The sequence below is a fragment of the Carassius gibelio genome, chromosome A4 (assembly GCF_023724105.1).
Source record: "Carassius gibelio isolate Cgi1373 ecotype wild population from Czech Republic chromosome A4, carGib1.2-hapl.c, whole genome shotgun sequence".
Classification (NCBI taxonomy): Eukaryota; Metazoa; Chordata; class Actinopteri; order Cypriniformes; family Cyprinidae; genus Carassius; species Carassius gibelio.
Window position 1 is genome coordinate 34,069,192 of NC_068374.1, and position 21,270 is coordinate 34,090,461.

Below are 21,270 nucleotides of genomic sequence, written 5' to 3' on the forward strand. Positions count from 1 at the left end.
AATTAAAACCTTGAGGAAAAATTGTGTTATCATTAAAAAGCAAAGTTTCTATTCTGTCTGTATTTATTTTAAACATCATAGGGCCCTAGTTTCTTATTAATGGATTAGACTAGTCAAATGTGAAGATATGGATGTGTTTTAACCCACATAAGGATCGTTTCTGATTCACAGAGACACAGTCTGCTGCCGTCCTTCTCTCTCTCTCGGGGCTGGAGAGCTGTCAGTTGTAGTTCTGTGACTAAAAGGCTGTTTACAAGAGCTGAATTTAGCCTAATTAAAGCATGCCTATGTGCTGAAGATGCCGTTTGCCTCCAGGCCAGAGCTGTTGTTGCGTTTGAGGACAGATAAGAGCAGTAATATTCAGCCTGCGTCATATTACACCTCACTGAAAGCACTGAAGGCTCGTAATCTAAACGCTGTCATTTTAAAACACTCCAGAAGCTGTAAACCAAGACTATCATTGTCAGACTTTACTTATGTATGACTAGCGTCGAGCGATTGAGCCGTCTTGGCTGTATTCCCGGTGTTGGGAAAGTGGCACGCGGTGGGGAGTCTGGACAGGAAATGACCTCACTCCACCTCTGGATGTACAGGCAGTCCTGACTCATTCATGTGAAACACAAGCTCTTTGTTTACCATGGCCTCCACCTCATTCATAACCGCTCTCGTATTTCACCTTTAGTATCGTTTCATCTGTGATGCCCTTTGTCCTGTTGTTATTGTGTCTTATCACCATCTTGAATTAGGGAACTTATTTAACTCTTTGTGGAGTGTCTGGGTTTTTCTGTCACAGTCAACTGGTAACTAGGTATCTAGTAGACGTACTGTACATTACTATCTCTACTTTTCACAGAAAGATGCTTTATTTCTGTAAAATTTTCTGTTGTCGAAGTCTAATTGATTATGAATGATACTCTTAAATACAGGCTGATTTAATTTCATTTTTAGATTAGTTGGCTATAATTGTACTGTCTTGGTTATGATGTTGACAAATGAGAAAAGAAATTGGTCCACCCTGTCATTGTCTAGTTTACATATACTACCATAACCATGACTTACAGCTTTTTCCCCCCTTTTTTTTTTTTTTTTTTACTAATTAGACTGTATGTCTATTTATCTATCTATCAACTAAAACTGTAAATTAATCCAAAACAATAGTTATTTGGAGGGGAAAATGACTTATTTTTAATTAATATTTGTAATTATTCTTTAATAATTTTGAAATATTAATATATAAAAATACAAATGTCAAATGTTACATTTACACTTTTTAGCAGAATTCTGAAGTGAATGTAGACTGATAATCGGTTTTATATAATATATTTTAATTTACAATATACTGATAATCAGTTTGCAGAACCATTTGTACAGTGTTTCATTTTTTAAATAGACAGAAAAATAATAATTTCACTATAACTATAAAAACATATTTTTATGATTTTTAAAAATTAATAACTATCTTAATATGAACTTGAATATTTGATAAATACTAAAGTATTTATTTTTCATAATATTAAAATGTTGGTATATTGATGTTATTAAATTGGTTTTGCCTATTGGTTAAAAGGCACATGAGTACTGAAATAATCAGTTATGCATATCGGTTGTTGGACAGAAATACTGAAGTAATAGTTTATGCTAGGGCCGGGACTCGATTAAAAAAAATTAATCTAATTAATTAATCGAAATTAATCGCATTTTAATCGCAGATAAATATTTGACCTGAGAACAGTGAGAAGTAATTTTTTTTCACATGGATTTATAGTATACCATTGAATAATGACTGAATACATACGCTTAAGCAACAAAATATTGTTTATTTTTGTTCAACCAAGTCTACCAGACCAGTGCAATTTTTGCCATGAAGTGTAGCAATAGCATATTTAGAAACAATTTAGAAATAGTACATTTCAGAAATTCAGGAAGCTTATAGGTGCTGAACCTTCTGTAAAGTGTTTTTTTTTTTTTTTTTTTTTTTTTTTTTAGTAATACACAATACTGTCAATTACATTCAGAACATTGGAAACACTGACTATTAGAAAACATCTCTCTGTTGCTTCAGAGGCCATAACATACTAAGTCCAACTCTCAATAACCTTGGCCAAAACAATAAAGAGTTCAACATAAACTGTTGCACCAACAAAATAATACATAGTTCAACATAAAGTGTAAAGTCCATGCTAATTGCTATATGTTTTGCGTTGAGGTGATACTTGAGACTTGATGTGCTGCGGTGATATGCGAACGCTAGTTGGTGCTCCAGTATAATCGGTCCGCCGAAACTCATCAAGTGAGAAACGTTCCGCGGTGCAAAAATAAGAATTTTTTTCTGTAATTAATTAATCTTAGTTAACGCGTTATTTTTTTGTGTAATTAATTAATCTCAATTAACGCGTTAAAGTCCCGGCCCTAGTTTATGCATATCGGTTGTTGGACACACAAATGCTAATATATTCTGTTTTACATATCGGTTGTTGGACGCATACATTTTGAATAACTGTTTATGCATATCAATTGTCAGATACAAATAATGAAATATTTACTAATGCACATTGGTTATAGAACATGAATATAAAAATCGGTTATGTATAGTGTATATCGGTGACACAAATACTGATATAATCAGTTATGCTTATTAGTTGTTAGACAATTAAATAATCTGTTATCCATATCGGACACACAAATACTGAAATAATATTGATCGCTTGTCAAATGGCTGGTTTTGGCTGCGAGTTGTGTTTTTGTCTCCTGAGAAAAAACACTGGTTGAGTTTGAAGTGAAGACTGCAGAAAGGGCTGGACTTTGGACTTACACACCTATTGTATACAAGCTCTCTTATTTTCATCTTAAGCCAATGTGCACTTGTTTTTCCAGCTTGGCAAAAACACCATAATTATATGATTGGTTCAGCTGAGGCTCCTGAGTTTCTAACCTACTTCTGTTGAAGCCCCTGGGCTCTGGTCTAGTATATACGTTGGCATTCATCTGGCACGTATTTGCGTATTCATTAGCACAATAGTCCAACCTAATTCCACTCTTATCTGTAAAGTTGTTTAAAGTTGCATGCTGTGAGATTTGCCTCTAGCCTGCATGCAGACACAAGCTAATGGAAATCTACATAAGATGCAGGTTTGTTAAAGAGGGTCTGTCAGGAGCAGGTGTGTGTGCAGTCAATGTTTGCTAAATAAAGGAGAGTGTGTGAGCTGTTAGAGATGGCATAGTGCAGTCGTCTGTATAAACTCCCAGGGTTCAAAAGGCCACCGGTGGCATTAATCCTGAGCCAGCAGTGAGATTTCAGTAAAAGCCCCCTCTTTAAAAATAGCATGACTCAAATTGACTTACTGCCGCCATGTTTGTGATCCAATGCAGAGGGAAGGAGGGAAAAGACTTGAACTGGCTAAGCCTCAGTTTGGACCTTCATTTTGATCCTCACCCATAACTCTGCGTCCCAATCAATCATATAAGGACAGATTGTGCTCTAGAACACCAGTTGCATTAAGTTTTCCAAACTTTATTGATTATTTACTGTATTTTACGTACAATAATCCATCTTTGATGGCATGGTACAGCATTAGGGATTTAGGCTAATCGATGGCTTTCAGTGGTAGTTTTTGTTATAACCAGCACCCAGCATGTTGTGTTATATTGTCTTCCAGTTTACAGTGAAGTCTAATATTTCCAAAATCCAAAATGATGATATATTAAACATCAAATATTTGGATATTGTCATTGCCTAAGTTTCATTTTCAGTATCAGTATTTTCAGTAGCACCTACAATTCGTCATGCTGCACCTAGTTACAGGGTTCACAAAGACAAAAAAACCTTAAAAGAAATGTCATGATTTCCACACTTCTGCTGATTTCCATGGAATTTTGGTCCTGGAAATTTGCTGATATTTAGAGTTCTAGAAACATAATGGAAATCAAAAAAAAAAAAAAAACTATTTTTTTGGTGGTAAATATTTATATTTTAGTAAATACTATTTGTAATATTTAAATTATTTAAAGCTTCTTCTTTTTTTTAGATAAACTTTTTTTTTATTATTATTTTGCAGTATAAAGCAGAATATGTTTGTAGGGCGTCAGTCATATAAACCCGTTTGGAGAAGCTCTTGCTCTTCAAACACTCTTAAACTGAGAGTGACTTCCATGCAGTACACGGTTCAGACGCCTGTATTAGGGCCTGTACCTCAGTTGATGTACTGTACGCTGTGCTGGTGGCTTTGCTGACACTGGCGATTGTTTTTGTCCTTTAGCTGTGAGCCGTCAGCAGTAATGGGAGCGGAGTGTGGATGTAAGACTTCCTCGCTCTGAAGGCAGCAGCGGGTGGAGGAGCTGCTTTGATTATAGCTATTGAACATGCCATTAGTCTGGGGATGGAAGCGGCACACCTTCCTGTTAGTTTGGGGTCAGATGAGGGTAACGGTTTACCTATACAGACACCCCGGTGTGCTCACATAAACATGCATGCTAATAAATGCATGCATAATTACAGTTAGGATGGTTGAGTATAGCCATCCAGCAAATCACAAGGCGATTTGTGAACTTGACCATTTTCTCTTTTATTCATTTTCGTTCAATGTTTTAACCTATTTTCATTTTTATTGATTTATTTATTTTCTTGACTATTTAAAGCTAATAATTGGGGGGATTAAAAAATAAATAAATGCATCTAGTTAAGTGTACGTTTTTGCTTATCGGTCTTGTATAAATGTAAAAACTTGTTACAGATTTAAACTGTCAGCATTATAAATTAGTCCAATCAGTTGTCTTTAAAGTAAGGCTGCATGATTATGACAAAAATCACAATTGTCGTTTATTCCCTTGAAATTGTAATTGCTATTTATTAATTACGATGATCACAATTTACATTGAATGATGTTTATACCATTGTCTGATGCATCTGTATGCTGTATTTTTATATGAAAATAAACAAGCTGGAAACACTAACTGAAAAACGTTTAGTGCTTTTCTATAGTATTAAGCCTTAAATGTCAAATATACATTGGATTGGTTTCTTTAAATTATAAAAAGTTAAAACATGAATGGTATTATAGTGTTATACTAAAACTAAAATTAATACAATAGAAAAACCCTTTAAGATAACATGTAGAAACAAATTAAAATGCATTATAATGTATAAAATACTGTTATATGTATTGTGTGAAAGTGTGTATCTATCTATACACAAACACACACACACACACAAATATGGTTCTGTCTGCTCACACACTCCCTCACATTATTATTATTGTTAATTATAGAATTTTAATTTTTTATTTATTAATTTTTTGCATTTATTCCAAAGTTTTTGCTTTCACCCAGTGAAGAGAATGGAGTAGGTTGAGAAAACCCTGTAGACTGGATCACCTCCGAAGCACTCCTGAAGCATTCACGTGACACTAGTGTTCCTCAAACACATGTAGTACAAGTTTGGGAGTTCCCATGGCTGGTCGGTTTGTTGTCTCCTTTTATCTCTGCTCCCAAGAGAAGCACTCCTGTGTTTCTCGTACTTAATTGTGTAAATCTGTGGAGGAGGGCTGCTGTCGTCATCACAGTGTGGGAACTGTGTGAGTGTGTGTGTGTGTGTGTGTGAGAGTGTGTGTGAAGTGGTTTTAGTGCATGTGAACACCTTTGAGGTGGTCTGTGATTCCTTTCCCAGTAATCCCAAGTTGGTTCCTTAAAGAGACACTTCTAAACATCACATTAAGATTAATTTAATAAACGTTGCGATTACAATGCGAGTAAATCACTCCCATATGCATCTAAATTTCCATGCTGGACATCCAAATAATGTTTTTTGTTAGCTATTGGCTAATAAATTGTAATATTTCACTTGCCAGGTCTCTCATTTTGAACACTTCATCATTTACATTTAATCATTTAGCAGATTCAGCATTTTTAATTGAGTTTTATCATGCAAGAAGTTCTGTATTTCTCTACGTAACTGGATATTTTACATTGTACTATATTAGTGTGTAACTTTCATTGCCTCTTGAGCTTTTATTTTGGCAGCAGACTGAAGCAAGACATCTGTGTGTAGTTGAATCTGCGCCAACTAGGCATTAGTTCAATTTGTTTAGTAGTTGCCAAAATGTTTGGATTTAAGTTTGTGTTGTAAAGTCAACCTAGAGTTTTCTGCATTGATAATGAGGGAAGCACATTGCACATTTAAAATGAACCGTAGTCAGATCACCTCTTTAGATGGGGTTCATGTGGAGTGTTTACATACACTATTATAAAAGTGCTATGAGACCCCTAAAGTGTGAAAATGCCATATTGTGAGCCTCACATGTGTATAATAGACTAAAGCCGTCCCATCAGTCTGAAGCATGCAGATTTTGTGAATTAAAAATTGCATGGGGCTATAGCGTGATCGAGTTAATCGTGCAGGCCTAGCATGTGTGCTTGTAAGTGGAAGGGGTCTCTTTTGTTTTCTAAATCAGTCACGTTCTTCCGCTGTCTGTCTGACCGCACCAGGCCTGGAGTGCTGGAGGGAAATTACAGGGAAAAAACAAACCATGCACAAAAGAGAACGCAGTGATGTAAGAGGAACAGGGAAAAGAAAGAAGCATAATAAAAACACACACAGAAAAAAAAAAAAAAAAGGAAAACAGAAAAATTTGTCTATGCATGTTTTATTTAGTAGTGTTATTTATATTTATGTTCTAAACTTGAAACAATATTTTATATACATTATATATACTATAAAATATTGAACAATATGTATTCAATATTAGATTTTATTTTTTAGAATGTTTACGTTTATGATTTTTTTATACATATATGAATGATGTATATATATTTCATATTTATATTCTTCAATATTTAAAAATATTACTAATTATTAAAAATATTTCTTATATTTTCCATCCAGCTTGTGCATAAAAATACATTGATTGAAACCCAGCAAGTGTGTTTCCGTTGTCCGTCTGATGCTTTTGTACACAGACTGACATCTTGGAAATCCCTAGAAATGACATTGGCTGGAGACGATAGAGGGAATCTATCGAGTGAGCTACATCTTGCTCAACATCTACCTTCCCTGCTGCGTCAAGCTTTTATCTGCTCATTAGTTTGCGCTGCACATATAGCAGCGATCTCCGTGTCTTCAGATGGCACAGTCGAGTGTTATAAAGCTTGTGAGGAGCAGAAATCTGATTCACATCAAAATAAGTCTCGCTCTGATGTGCCCGTGTCTGTGTGTTTTTGTGTGCGGGTCTCGGCGGATTGGCGTCTCGGGCAGAGTGACAGAAGCGTGTGGCTCCGTCATTTAAATTCCTGCGAGCTGCATCCAGCAATTCCTCTTCTCCAGTGGCTCCTCAGCCCTAGACGCTTTTCCATTTTCCCTGATCGACGCAGTCTGGGAATCTGGCTTTCTAATCAGCACGGCCCAGCAGCGTTCCTTATTTATGACCTCGCATCCCAGCTCTCCGTCGGCCCGATCCATCACCTTCATCTGGGCTTTTTTGTCGTCTTCACCCTTGCCTCTTGTGCAGGACCTCTTGTTGTTGTTGTTTGTTGCCTGTCATTTAATTATTCTGCCCGAGAGGAGCTTGGGAAACCAGCTCAATTAAAGTCTTGGGATTGATGAGCCAGTCCTTCTTATCCTGCCATGCTAATAGAATAGCAGCAGCCCGGGCAGACCTAGGAGGACATGCACGAGCGCCTGCTTTTGCCATTTCGCCTCTTCCTGTACTTACAGTAATTGCTTTGACCCCTGCAGTTGCACCCTTCTGGATGTGAAAAAGACGCTCACAGTGGAAGAGATGCTGGTTCAGCTCCTCTGTACCCCTTACTGCCCAGTTTAATTTGAGATTTCATCTTGTGTTTGACAGCACAGGGTATTGCCTTCATATCAGTGGTCCCAAAAAGTGCCACTGTCCAAATGTCATTGCGTTCAATAATTGACCGGTTCAGACATCTGCCAATTCAATTGATGTCTGTTCCCATCAAGTAGAGTAACTGCCTGTGTAGTTTCACTAATGTTTGAGTATAAAGTGTCCTAGTACTTTTTGTCTACATTCGTTTTATTATTTGAAATCTCTATGCATGATTCGTTTAACCCCGGGTTGCTCTTTGGATAAAAGTGTCTCCTAAATGACAAATGACTTACTCTACCTACCCAGTGGCTCAAAGGTGCCATTATTCATATCTCAATATCCCTTCTCAGAATGTATGATTTATATTTATGAATTTTTAAACCAAACAAGCTGTGCCGCATTCAGAGTTTATGCAACTAGTCTAAGTAGTTGCCTGATTGGATGTGATGTATTCCAATCAAAATGCACAAAGTGAGAATAAGCAATTATTTTTGACACATTAATATGAACCGATACTTCTAAGAAAGTCTCAAATTACTACTTATGTTGTAGAGAAACATTATAAATCGGTAACATATCGGTTATTGGCCGATATTAGAGATTTCTGTATGTATCATGTATTTAATATTTAATTGTTAATTATACACAAAGCCTTCAGATGTCATTAAACATAACAGAAATAGTTGTTTATAAAAAAATATCGGTACTCAAGTTAACTGATATTAGAGATTTTTGCATGCGTTGTATTTGCTGATGTTGGATATCTAACCGTAATTATAAACTACTTCTGAGTTGTAATATTAAATAATTATTATATTGTAGGGATGCAAAAGATATCGGTAACATATCGGTTATAAGCCGATATTAGATTTTTCATATATATTTTTTGTATCGGCCAGTATTGGATATTATAATTAAACGTCATTTTTTAATTAAGTGTATTTTTACATTTTGATTGTATTTGCTGTGATTTAAAGCTGAGTTGAAGTTAAAGAAAAAACATTTATTTATTTTAAAAGCCATTTATCGGTTATCGGCATTAATTTGCAAGTAATTATTGCTTACAGTTTAGGCCAGAGTATTTTTTATATCATTGTATCCTTTTTATATCATTGTATCCTTTTAAAACGTTTTACATTGAAATCATTGCTTTCCTAATAAAAGTGACTATAGTCATATGTTCTAAATGGGTTAGATGTCATGCTCTTTTACTGCAAGTGCAAACAGATCTGACATTCTCAGGTCTCTATGATTGTTTGATGAGGTTTTCCCTATAGTGGAAATGTTCTGGTATTGGTTGCATCACTCAGGTTTCTGAACACATTCGCAGTGCTGTGGTTATTTATTTATTTATTTTTTTCATCTCTGTCGTTTGTCTTGAGTGTTAGTGGTGGCAACACATCTTGGCCGGCTGCTTCGTACTAAAAGTTGTTATGAATTGTGGAGCTGAACCTGAGGCTGAGTATGTTGTGTTTGTGCATCTGTAGTTTGCAGGAAGCCTTGCTCTGTGGCACGGGTCACCTGTCAGGGCCTCTGTGGTTGTGTTGTATGTAAAGGACTGGTGGAGTGGCTGGTTATGAAAAACTGTTGAACTGAATGTAATGGGTTATTAAATCGCTTCACTTTAAGAGGAATAGTTTTCTCTACTTCAAATACTCTATTGAATTAGTTTTATCAATTATCATATTTCTCAGCATGTCACAATTTCATAATTTCACGGTTTCATTAGTCTTTTTCAAATTTAAAAAAGCCAAATTTTCAAGCAAACATAATATCATTTAGATCTGTGATTTTAATGGATATTTGTCTAAATCTGGGTTATTATCTAAAACAGTAATAAAATAAAACTAAAACAGTATTAGTAATAATGTCATTACTTGAAATAGAATTAATGGAAATAATAGAATTTCTATTGGTACATTTCCATTTATGCATTTGGCAGATGCTCAAAGTGACTTGCACTGAGCTGAAGATTTTATACATTTTTCAATTCATGTACTTTGTTTTCATTGTTGTTGTTATTAAACTTATAAGCTCCAACGAAATGAGCCAACTAGGAATGTTTATGGTATTAAAAATGAATCACATATATCGTCACACTTAGAAACCAAAGAGTGATGGACGTCTATGAGACTGTAATTTGAACACCTTGTTTTGCTCCAGAGTGAACTAATGCCACATGAGGTCATTGTTTGGCCTGCAGCGAGGTCACACTGAACAGGATCAGAGGCAGAAAGAGACTAATAATGGTTGAAGGATCATGTCTAGCCTGTGCCGCTCTTGCTGAGGTGTGTATCTTTCAGAGGCCAGGACTATCAGTCTCCGTTACGCTCCAGTTTGCTAAGCTCAGCTATGTTTTTCTGTGCTTGAGTGACCAGAGATTTGCACTAATGTACTTGTTCTCGCTCAATCCTTTACGAAAGTAATCTGATGTTCTGACTATGGGAAGGTGCGAGGGATAAAGGATCGGCCTTCATTTGAACTTAATTAGATAGCAGAGACATTAACAGTTGTGGAAAAGCAAAACAAACAAGAGCAGCCACCAGAAAACTTAGTGATATTTGCAAAGTGTCTGATCAACCTTGCAGGCTCGGTGAGGTTTGGATTACAAAAATAGGGCACTTTTTTATACTTGCTCGACATCTTGCACCATTCTTTCTGATGGTTTGCCGTCCAGTGGTCATGATATTCAGTGTTGGATAAAGCAACTTTAGCCATTTTTATTTCTTATTTTTTTCCCAGCAATTGTTATTTAACTCTCAAGCCCAAGGGCAAACTCATCTAATCTGTGGCCTGTTATGAAACAAACTTAGATTGATGTAAAGACACAAAGCATTGCAATCAAGATAGCATCTTTAAACATTCGCTCACTAAAAAATAAATCATTTCTAATCAATGACTTTATAACCACAAATCTGGATTTTATGTTTCTCAGGTCCTTACACTGGCTTCCAGTTACATTTAGGATTGTTTTTAAAGTACTTTTACTCTTATATAAGTCACTAAATGACCTAGGACCGAAATATATTGCAGATATGCTCACTGAATATAAACCTAACAGAGCACTCCGATCATTAGGATCAATCAGTTAGAAATACCAAGGGTTCACACAAAACAAGAGGAGTTTATTTTTATAATTTTTCTTCATAATTATTTTACTTTGTTTTATGTAAAGCACTTTGAATTACCATTGTGTACGAAATGTGCTATATAAATAAACTTCATAAAACCACTCATGTCTCTTCAGGTTTGACTGTTTAGCGAAAGGCACATTCTGTCATAACAGATTGTCACTCAATTATCTGAAGAGTTTTACATGTATGAATTCATATTCAGCGCTGTGTCTCGGAGTCTCATTGGTGTTCGTGTGAGTGTGTTTGCGTGTGTGTGGGCGTCCTGCCGGTCCCCTTGGTGCCCCGAGGCCCCGGCTGAGAAAGAAACGGAATGAAGAGAGAAAATAGTTTTTTTTTTTTTTTTTTTTTTTTTTTTTAGGGATTTCACATTACATTGAGAGTGTAGTGACATAGAGGAGGTCTGGGACCTGGATCCGGCCTTTGAAGGCTAAAGAGATTAATGCTTTCCACAGCTAATGCAAATGACTTTGGCCAAAATAATGAGTGCACAGCAGCAAAATGAGGCAGTTCTGCTCCCTGCCCCATCACACTGGCAAATTCAACTTATTAGGTTGCCTTCACCACATCGGAGGAAGCTAATTGTGTACATTGAAATTGTTACAATAATTATTGTGCACTTTTTGTTTGAACTTTAGGTTTCTAAAGACTAGGAAGACTTACTGTCTTGAGTTCATAAGTTTGATCCATTTTGTTGAATCTGTTTGAACTGTTTCAGTTAATTGTTTGAGAATCGTTTCATTGTAATATCGGTGTGTGTGTGTGTGTGTATACAAATATTATTGAAAATATATATTTTTTAATGTACAAATTTAAAGAGGTGCTGGTCATATAATTAGAATATCATCAAAAAGTTGATTTATTCACTAAAAAAACCTATCCAAAAATGTGAGGGAGATTCACAAAAAGTGGACTGCAGCTGGAGTCAGTGCTTCAAGAACCACTACACACCGATGTATGCAAGACGTGGGTTTCAGCTTCGCATTCCTTGTGTCGAGCCACTCTTGAACAACACACAGCATCAGAAGCGTCTCGCTTCATAAAGGACTGGACTTCTGCTGAGTGGTCCAAAGTTATGTTCTCTGATGAAAGTAAATTTAGCATTTCCTTTGGATATCAGGGTCCTAGAGTCTGGGGGAAGAGAAGAGAGGCACACAATCCACGTTGCTTGAGGTCCAGTGTAAAGTTTCCACAGTCAGTGATGGTTTGGGGTGCCGATGTAATATACAGAGATTTTGTGTCATACAAAGCTATCAGAGGAGCAGTACTCAAAGGAATGAAATCTAGACTGTGTGTGTGGATACAGACGTTAGCAGAAGGCTGCTCTCTGCTGCAGATCACACAGACTTCATGCTCCCTGCGGCAACAGATGGACGTTGCTTGAGGGAACGTGGCTCATCACGCAGCTCATGAGCGACGAGGCAGTCGCAGGCCATGGATCGGACCCTTCGGGGGCCCATGGGCCCCAGCTATAGTGTCCCAGCTGCCCTGTGCTGTGGCCATGTGTTGCGGGAGCAAGGACAGATGAAGAGACGCGTGTCCTTTCTAGGACTGCCCTCGGCTCACAGACAGCATCCAGTCTGACAGTCACTGCTGCCAGGGGCTTTTTCGTTTTATTAAAGGATAAAAAATAGAGAAAGCTGTTTTTTTTTCTCACTTATGCAGTTTTCAGCCTCTTCAGCCGTCCGTCTGAGTAGGGCAATTTATATGAAATATTTATGCATGCAGTTATTTTGCTGATGCAAAATTGTGATTTAATTTTAAAGTAGAAAAAAACTGCAAAAACCATACTGAATATATAAACTGCATTTCATTTTGAAAATGTAAAAAAGGTTGTATATTATTACAAATAATATCTAGAAAATGATGTATATTAAATTATAGTAAAAATATTATTTAATAATATTATTATACAAATACTTAAATGTCAAAATATGTAAAATATCATTAGTTTATATATGTAAAATAATATTATTTTTATATATATATATTTTAAAAGCTGTAGCTCATTTGTATTAATAAAGGCCAGTCTGTGTAATTATAATCCATTATGATTGTTTTTGGTGCGTGAAGCCTTGACTAACTTTCTAAATGGACTTCAGGGGGAAAATAAGATGCTTTAAAGTGTAAATATGTCCTCTTAACCCTCATTATGCTAATGGTTCCTCCATTCATACTGCTGAGGGAGGAAGCTGTTTAATATTCAGTGCTTCTTCTACTTTAGCAGACGTGTGTGTGTGTGTGTGCAGAAGAATAAGAAAATGTTTATTTCATGTCATCACTTGCTCACATGTGGTTGTCCTTAAACGCCTGCGACAGTCTTTTACTTTTATTCAGATCTGCACAATTAGGTTCAGAGTTGTGGCCTAGCACTTCGCATGAGTAGTAATTTCGGCAAGCTTTATGGCTATTATTCATCAACGGTACACAGAATGCAACCGAACTAAATCATATCTTTAGCATTCGCAGTTAGAAGTCACGATCAATACCGCACACACAAACTTGTGAGTCAAGGCTAAAAGTCCCCAGTTTCTCACTTTTCTGGGTGACGGTCATCTGCATAAATTACATTCTTCTGACACGAACGTACCGTGAATCTCTGGACAAACTGGTAGTTGCTTTTAGCATCCGTTTGCTCTTTGAAACATCCAGCAGGAAGCTTTTGTGTTTCTTGTTGCTTCAAATGAAAAACAACTTTCATCATTATTATTCTTATTTATAGTCATCCTAAAAAGGATTTGGCTGCATTAGTCACACGTGATGTCACAAAATATATAAAATATTACAAAAAATAAAAATAAAAAAATCAAACCATGCTACAGAATAATATAACATAATTTTGCAAAGTATGTAGTTCTATAAAATAAATAATTTTTTTTGTAAAGAAATCTAATGCTTATGTTCAGCAAGGACGCATTAAATTGATCAAAAGTAGCACTAAAGGCAAAATGTTACAAAGCATGTTTCAACTAAATGCTGTTCTACTGAACTTTGCATTCATAAAAACATATTGAAAAAGTGTAAGTTTTCACTTTCCAGGACAACTGCTTTAAAAAATCAGGTGTATTTAATGTTAAAATGTATTAAATAGAAGAAATATTTTAAATAATTATAATATTGTTATATTGATATACAATGTTGTTTTTCTGTGTTTTTGTTCATATAACTGCCTTTGAGCATTAGTGATTTTTCCAAGAGAAGCATGTATATATATATATGTATATGTGATATGCCACATTTAAGAAAACAAATAAATTAATATTTAATTATTATTTGATAATGCAAAGACCTTCGAGCATTTTAAGCGTCTTAAGTGTTCAAATACTCTCGGAGGCCACCATACATCAGATTTTTAAGTATATCAGATATTTCTTCAGGTATGTTCTTCCTCCGCTCAGTGTGAATTTTTTTTTTTTTGTGTGTGTGTGTTTTGGTCCCAGCATCTCTTGCAGTGCCCTTTCATGTGTTATTGTTTCCATCGAGAGCTTTCGTTCCACCCACGTGTAGCGTGCCTCACCCGCTCTGTGCGATTGGCTTGTAGTTTGAGAGTCGTTGTCAGGTTTCCAGCTCGGGAAGGCTTTGCCGACCGCTGTCACATTCCTAAAGGGTGGTGGGGTGATTCTGGCCTGCTCTGCTCTGGCTTTTCATAAGATGGTTTTTCAGCACTGCTGTGTCATAGAAATGTGTTTATTGTTGAAGTGGTGGCGAGCATCGAGGGAGCCCTGGCTTTCAATCCCTGTGCTTTCGTCCTGTAGTTCACGTGGAGTTTTCTTGAGAAAACTTCACACTCGCTCAACCTGTTCGCCACCTTTGCGGCTCTGTTTCAAAATGCGTCTAGACATGTTTATGAGTCTTTGCGTGAGTTATTGTGTGTACGTGTTCTGCAGGCTTTCCTAGCTTGAGGAATCTCGCTGAAAGGAGAGACGTGCTCATCTATATATACCCCGTGTGTTAAATTAGACAAGCGCTCTGCATTCTTTACCTTTCCCCACCCGTGAAAACAGAGCGAGACGGTTGTTGCTCAACTCTTTGAGTCCATGACGAAGGTTCAGAGATGTTGTACAGCCGTAGATTGCAGCAGCGATGGCTCGTCTTTGTGTTGTTCCTCCAGACAGCTGCTTCTGGATTACTTTGCTACTTGCAAATCTTGCATCAGATGTTGCTTGCTTTTTCAATATTTGCATAATTTTCCAAATGATAAATAGAAATAAAAAAAACCCCCACATGAATCTGATTCAGATGAGTCATTAGAGAAGGAGTCTGCTCTGGCATTTGGCTCAGTGTCTTCTTATTCATGGAGGAACAGCCAGACACTAGCATGTGTGTTCGTGTGTTTGTGATACTGTGTGAAACGACCTTCCACCATGTTCAATCCTGCACCATGTTGTCGGGCGGTTTCTGATGGCCGTCTCAATGCTAGGGATGTGCAAGGCTAGTCGAGTAGATAACTAAAGGGAACTGCTGCTGCTGGCCGATAATAAAACGACAATTTGGACTGGGACTGCTCGATTTTTATCGAAATATTGCAAATGTAATTATCGCGATATGGATATCGCAATGGCATGCGATATCTGAATCATTTTAATAATAGGCTAATTAAATCAAAAGTTTGCAAAAGGTCAAAGTTTTAGGTCGATGCATAAAGCAGATAATTGCGTGATGTTAAAAAGAGTTAAGTTGAAATAAAATAAGTTTTTTTTCACATTGATGAAAAAAAAACTACATATTTTAACATAGTGGGTTATTTTAATTGAACTTATTTTAGCTTTTTAACTTTATTGTGTGGGTTGTCTGAAAGCTGAGCCAGACATCAATCAAAAATCCTTCTTAAAGGTGCTGTAGGGAACTTTTGCAAAAAAATCTTTTTTACATATTTATTAAACCTGTCATTATGTCCTGACAGTAGAATATGAGACAGATAATCTGTGAAAAAAATCAAGCTCCTCCCAGTGTCCTATTGCCATTTGCAGAAATGCATCGCTCCCGGTAAGAAACAACCAATCAGAGTATATAATAAGCGAGTACACCATGAATCCATTTTCCAAACCGTGTTTTTAGCTTGTCCTGAATCACTAGGGTGCACCTATAATAAGTGTTTATATTCGGACTATTTTAGATTGCTTCGGGGGTACCGCGGCGGAGTAACCCAGTACCTTTGTGATTCTTCATAGACATAAACAGAGAGAAGTAGTTCCGGCTACGATGTTCTTCCGCAAGACGCAATCAGTTCTGTTTATTAACCGCTAGAGCGTCAAAAGTTACCTACCGCAGCTTTAATATGTATTTGCTTAAAAATGTAAAATAAATACATTTCAGTTTTTGTAATAAAACTTGTGAACGTATTTATTTATTTATGCCAAACAAGTTTGTGATCATATCAATATGACTATAAATAATATTAATACATATTACTACTACTACTATTTTATTAACTAGATATACTACTATTGTAAAACTTCACATTAAAACAAAGTGCATATTTAAGAAAAATATCATAACAATAATTATTTTTATTACACTTAGTATTATACTTATTATAATCAGATTTCACGTCTAAATGTTTGTGTTTTTCCTCACCATGTGTTTGAGCTGATGAGCAGCTCTTGCTGTTTTCAACGTGCCAGCCAAGTTTGTAATCCCAGAGCACTGGGTCGATCCACACACACACACACACACACACACTGTTAACTAGTCAACACATGTGCATGAGACGAGAGTACTACGCAGGCTTTGCCTTTGTAAACAACACAGAGGCGAGCAATGTTTGCAGACCGGTTTCTTATTTTTCCGCTGCTTCCCCTCCAGTTGCTTTATTTTGTTTTGTTTTGATATTTCGACATTATAAAGGGGAGGATTGGTTTGGTACAGGTTTATGAACGACTCTGGTTTTGTCTCAGGGATTTTGCGAGTCTGTTTCGTGCATTAAAACACTCTGAATGTTCATTTAAGTGACATTAGAGGCGTTCAAGATAGAATCATCTGATAAATTGTATAAACAGATTCATATTAGACTTATTTACGTAACATAATCATTTTAGTGTTTCTGTGGGGATGGTCATCAAAGACGATTGTACTCTAATCATAAAATCTGATAATAATCATGCTCGGTGTTATGATTAAGCCACTTTATTGCTGTAATAACTGAATGGCTGTTTCAATTTCTTGTAACCGCTCGTTTAAAACGGCCGGATGAAAGATGGAGTCTGTTATGAAATGACACAATTTAATTCTGCATCTCAAACCAAGAATGGATTGAAAGGAGAATTACTCACTACGTTATGGTTATTGATGTTTGTTTCGTGCACTAGGTTTTCCAGGAATCTGCCCACATTCCACAAGACGTGCAGTTGGCAGATCCCCACACAAATGAGCTAAATCACTCAAGCATTTGTGTTTAGTTGCTCCGAGCTGATTTTAACCCCGTCACCCGATGCTGACCTCCCTCTGATGCATGCACAAGTACATTCATCTCGTACAAACTCTGTTATGCAATCGTGACGGAGAGAGAGACTGTGCAAGATGTTGCAATTCAACTATTTGGTTTTCAATCACTATGTTGAAACTAGTGATAGATATGTCACTCCTGCAGTTTTGGGATGGTTTTTTTAAGGAATGAGATTCAAAAAGTGACAAAAGATCAGTTCAAAATTATTAATAAAAAAAATTACAAATAAAAACTTAACAAAAACAAAAATAAAATAATAAATTAATTAAACAAGAAAAATTATATAGCAAATTTAATTGTAAATAAATTAAAATATTAAACAAAATAATAAATATTGTAAAATAAATTGAGTGTTTAACAATAATAATAATGGTTTTATATTACAAATATAAAATTACAAATGTATGAATTGATTTCAAGTTCAAACTAAAATGACAAACAAAAAGTAATAAAAATGGCAAAAGCATACAACAAAATTACTAAAACTAAAATTAAAATATAAAATCGAAATATTGATATACTGTAATAGCAAATGGTGCTGAAACAAGCATCTGTTTTATAAAATTACAAAACTGAAATAAAACTGATTTGAGATGCTCTACATATGAGATAAAAGTAATATATATAATTTTTTTAAATAGATATTACTATTTTTGATAGATTAAAATGAACCATCTTGGGTTAATTTTTATCGCAATGCATTCTGGGATTGTCTTCTCTGTGACAAATGCATGCAGCGCGTTGCATCATCATATATCTTACACCTGACATCAGCATAATGTTTCTTCTGTAACATCTTTACTGTCAGGAGCGCACACACGCTGCCTTAAAATACTGGTTATGCATTGTTTTATAATCCACATGTATGTAAATATGATGCATTTATATCATGCTAGAGACATGGAGTTGGCAAGGACATTTTCATCAAAAGCCTACCGCAAACCATGTCAAACTGAAGACTGAATGTCTCTGTGGTGTTGTTTTCCCAGCATGCATTGCTGTTGTGTGTTATGAGTGCACAGCTCATTTAGCTCGATTAGTCTGGCACACGTTTCGACTGTCCTGAGCAGCTGTTCTCTCCGCAGTCTGCTGGGTGTGATGGGAAATGTGTGTGTCATCAGGGTCTGCGGGGGTGTGTGTCGGTTGAACGATCCTTTTATGTACGGTTGACAAAAATAAAATGATTCACACTCCCAGAAAGATTCACTTCGATTCAGTGAAAATGTGATTCAGTCTGAAATCACAGGAGGAGGGTCTTCTAAATCACTGGCAGAAGTGCTGTAATCTTTGACTAAACCTGCGGAGGAAGTTGGCTCATTTTGAGCAGATTTTACACTGCTGTGACTAAGCAAGGTCCCACTCCACCTGCTTGAAACAGGAAATCATTGCACATCAACAATCCTGAGGATTTCTCCATCTTAACAAGTCATTTCTGTCAGGAAGAATTATTGCATGATGCTGCATCCACACCGATAAATATCTGTTTAAAGAGCAAGGTTTAACAGACTTTTTGACAGTAAATGATTGTATGCAAAGTGTCTAAATCTTTCTGCTATCAAATCTGTCTCAGATGACAGCATTTGTCCAGCAGAGGGCATGATTTTCCTTTTTATCTGGCTCCTAATCCGATTGGGAAAACCAAAAAGAGATCAACAAGATAGTAAAACCTCTCTGAATCCCTTATGTGCATGTTCTATCTTTTATTAATGTATCTAATTGTATTACTCTGTTTAGCTACAAATGAACGCATTGCTGTTTTAAAATGTTTAAATCCATTCAAAATGTAAAGAAAAGAAAATATACAAATATTCATATATGCACTTCATTTCCCAGAATGCATTAGAATTTAAACTATTTTTATGTATAAGATATCTGGCTTTATCAGGACCGCATTTAAAGTTTTTCTGCATTAATTTTCAAATAAATAAAAAAAAAAAATTATTTTCAATTATTAAATTCTTTAAAACATGATGATGATTATATATTATAAAATAGTATTTTAAATTATTTTATTAATTATATTTAAACGTTTGTCATAAATATAATAAATGTATGTTTAATGTAAACAAATCTTTTTTATTCTGAGTTATAAAAAAAATTATTTGGAGTTTATTTGAATTTTAATTCACTTTAATTGACCTAATTCTACTACATTAAAATACATTCAAGATGCAATTTGGCATCAATTTTGTTTGTTTCACCTTGTTATATCCAATTCAACATCAATGAAAAAAGGCAGATTCATTTAGCCACTTAATTCTTCAGAATGCATTACATTTAAAACTGTATTTAAGAATATAATATAAAATGTGTACCTTAGATATCTAACTCTTTAGATTTGCATTGAAACCCAAGACCTAAATATCATAGAAAGCACCTCAAAACTGCATACAAGCAACCTGGCAGCACCCTCCTCATGTGATGGTCATGGAAACACAACTCACATGTTCTTGTCAGCTGTATTTGTACATGTGAATGTGTCACATGACTGCGGTGAGATCTGCGTGTCCAGATGAGGGCAGTGTTGATCTGATGTGATGCTGATTTGAGTCTCACCTTCCTCTCAGGACTCATGCACTAACCAAACGCTCTCTGTGTTTCTCTCTTTCTCATGTCCATCCCGACCGCGTCGTCATCCGAGCAGGTAAGATTCTCAATCTGTTATTTTATCCATGAGACTGATTATGAATCAGTCTGTTTGTGTGACAGCAGTGTGATGTGATGAACAGGCAAGTGTGTGTTTAATGCTCTGGGGTTGTAGATACAGCGGAGAACAGAGGCTTTGGATCATCAGGATTGTTTTTGAGAGCACATCTGTTTTTTGTGTGTATTTTTGTGCCTTAACACCTTGATTTTATGAGCTCTGACTGTCTGACAGCTAGTACGGCTGGTCTGGGACTTGTTGACGTGTTAGTGTGGGTAGTAAGAGCTTCAATTGTTGCTGTAATATAGGGTTTGAATGGGTGTGATTACTATTTACATGAGATGTAATGATTCACTTGCATAGAGAATATTACAAAAGGACCATGTTCTGCACTTTTGGAGCATTTCCCCACCAAAAAAGAATAATTAGATCATCATTTGTTGTTTAAAAACTCAAAATGATCATTTTTACGTGAGACATTTTGAAGAAATTAGTGGAAATGAATGAGACGATATTTTCATTTTTGGGTGAACTGTCACTTTATAGTCCATTTGTAATTTGTTTTAGTCTTAATTTAGTTTTATGTGATGATTTTTCCATTCTCTGGTTAGTCTTTGGATATAAACATGCCAGTTTTGCTGCTGCATATTTAAGATTTCTATATTTAAACAGGCCCACCGCAGTCATAGAGAACCTAGAATTAGGAAAGCAATTTTCAGATCTGGAGAAGTCATGGAAATTTCTATGATGAAAAGACATTTACATTTTTTTTTTATAGGCAGTTTTCTGCTTTCTTTTAAATATTTGAACAGCTAGATGTTGTTCTTCTGAAAAGCCAGATTTTGCAAGCCATTTTGTGGGTGAATTGTTGAGTCGGTTTTTTTCAGTGAATCTGTTCTTTTCAGTGAATCTGTTATTTTCAGTGAATCTGTTATTTTCAGTGAACCTGTTCTTTTGAGTCGGTTCTTTTCAGTGAATCTGTTCTTTTCAGTGAATCTGTTCTGAGTTGGTTCTTTTCAGTGAACCTGTTCTTTTCAGTGAATCTGTTATTTTCAGTGAACCTGTTCTTTTGAGTCGGTTCTTTTCAGTGAATCTGTTCTTTTCAGTGAATCTGTTCTGAGTTGGTTCTTTTCAGTGAACCTGTTCTTTTGAGTCGGTTCTTTTCAGTGAATCTGTTCTTTTCAGTGAATCTGTTCTGAGTTGGTTCTTTTCAGTGAACCTGTTCTT

At 35.8% G+C, this 21,270-nt stretch overlaps 1 protein-coding gene across 24 annotated transcripts in view; it reads left to right on the plus strand.

Annotated features, from left to right (window-relative positions):
- Window positions 1-21,270, plus strand: part of LOC127978662 (pleckstrin homology domain-containing family A member 5) — a 125,578-nt gene that overhangs the window by 20,783 nt on the left and 83,525 nt on the right. The window contains exon 4 of one of the 24 annotated variants that reach the window (XM_052583630.1): window positions 20,044-20,963. The exons of the other annotated variants lie outside the window; for them this stretch is intronic. Coding sequence (XP_052439590.1) covers window positions 20,044-20,047 — 4 coding nt within the window. The 3' untranslated portion in view covers window positions 20,048-20,963. Of the gene's footprint in view, window positions 1-20,043; window positions 20,964-21,270 lie in introns of those variants that run through there. 24 annotated transcript variants of the gene reach the window in all.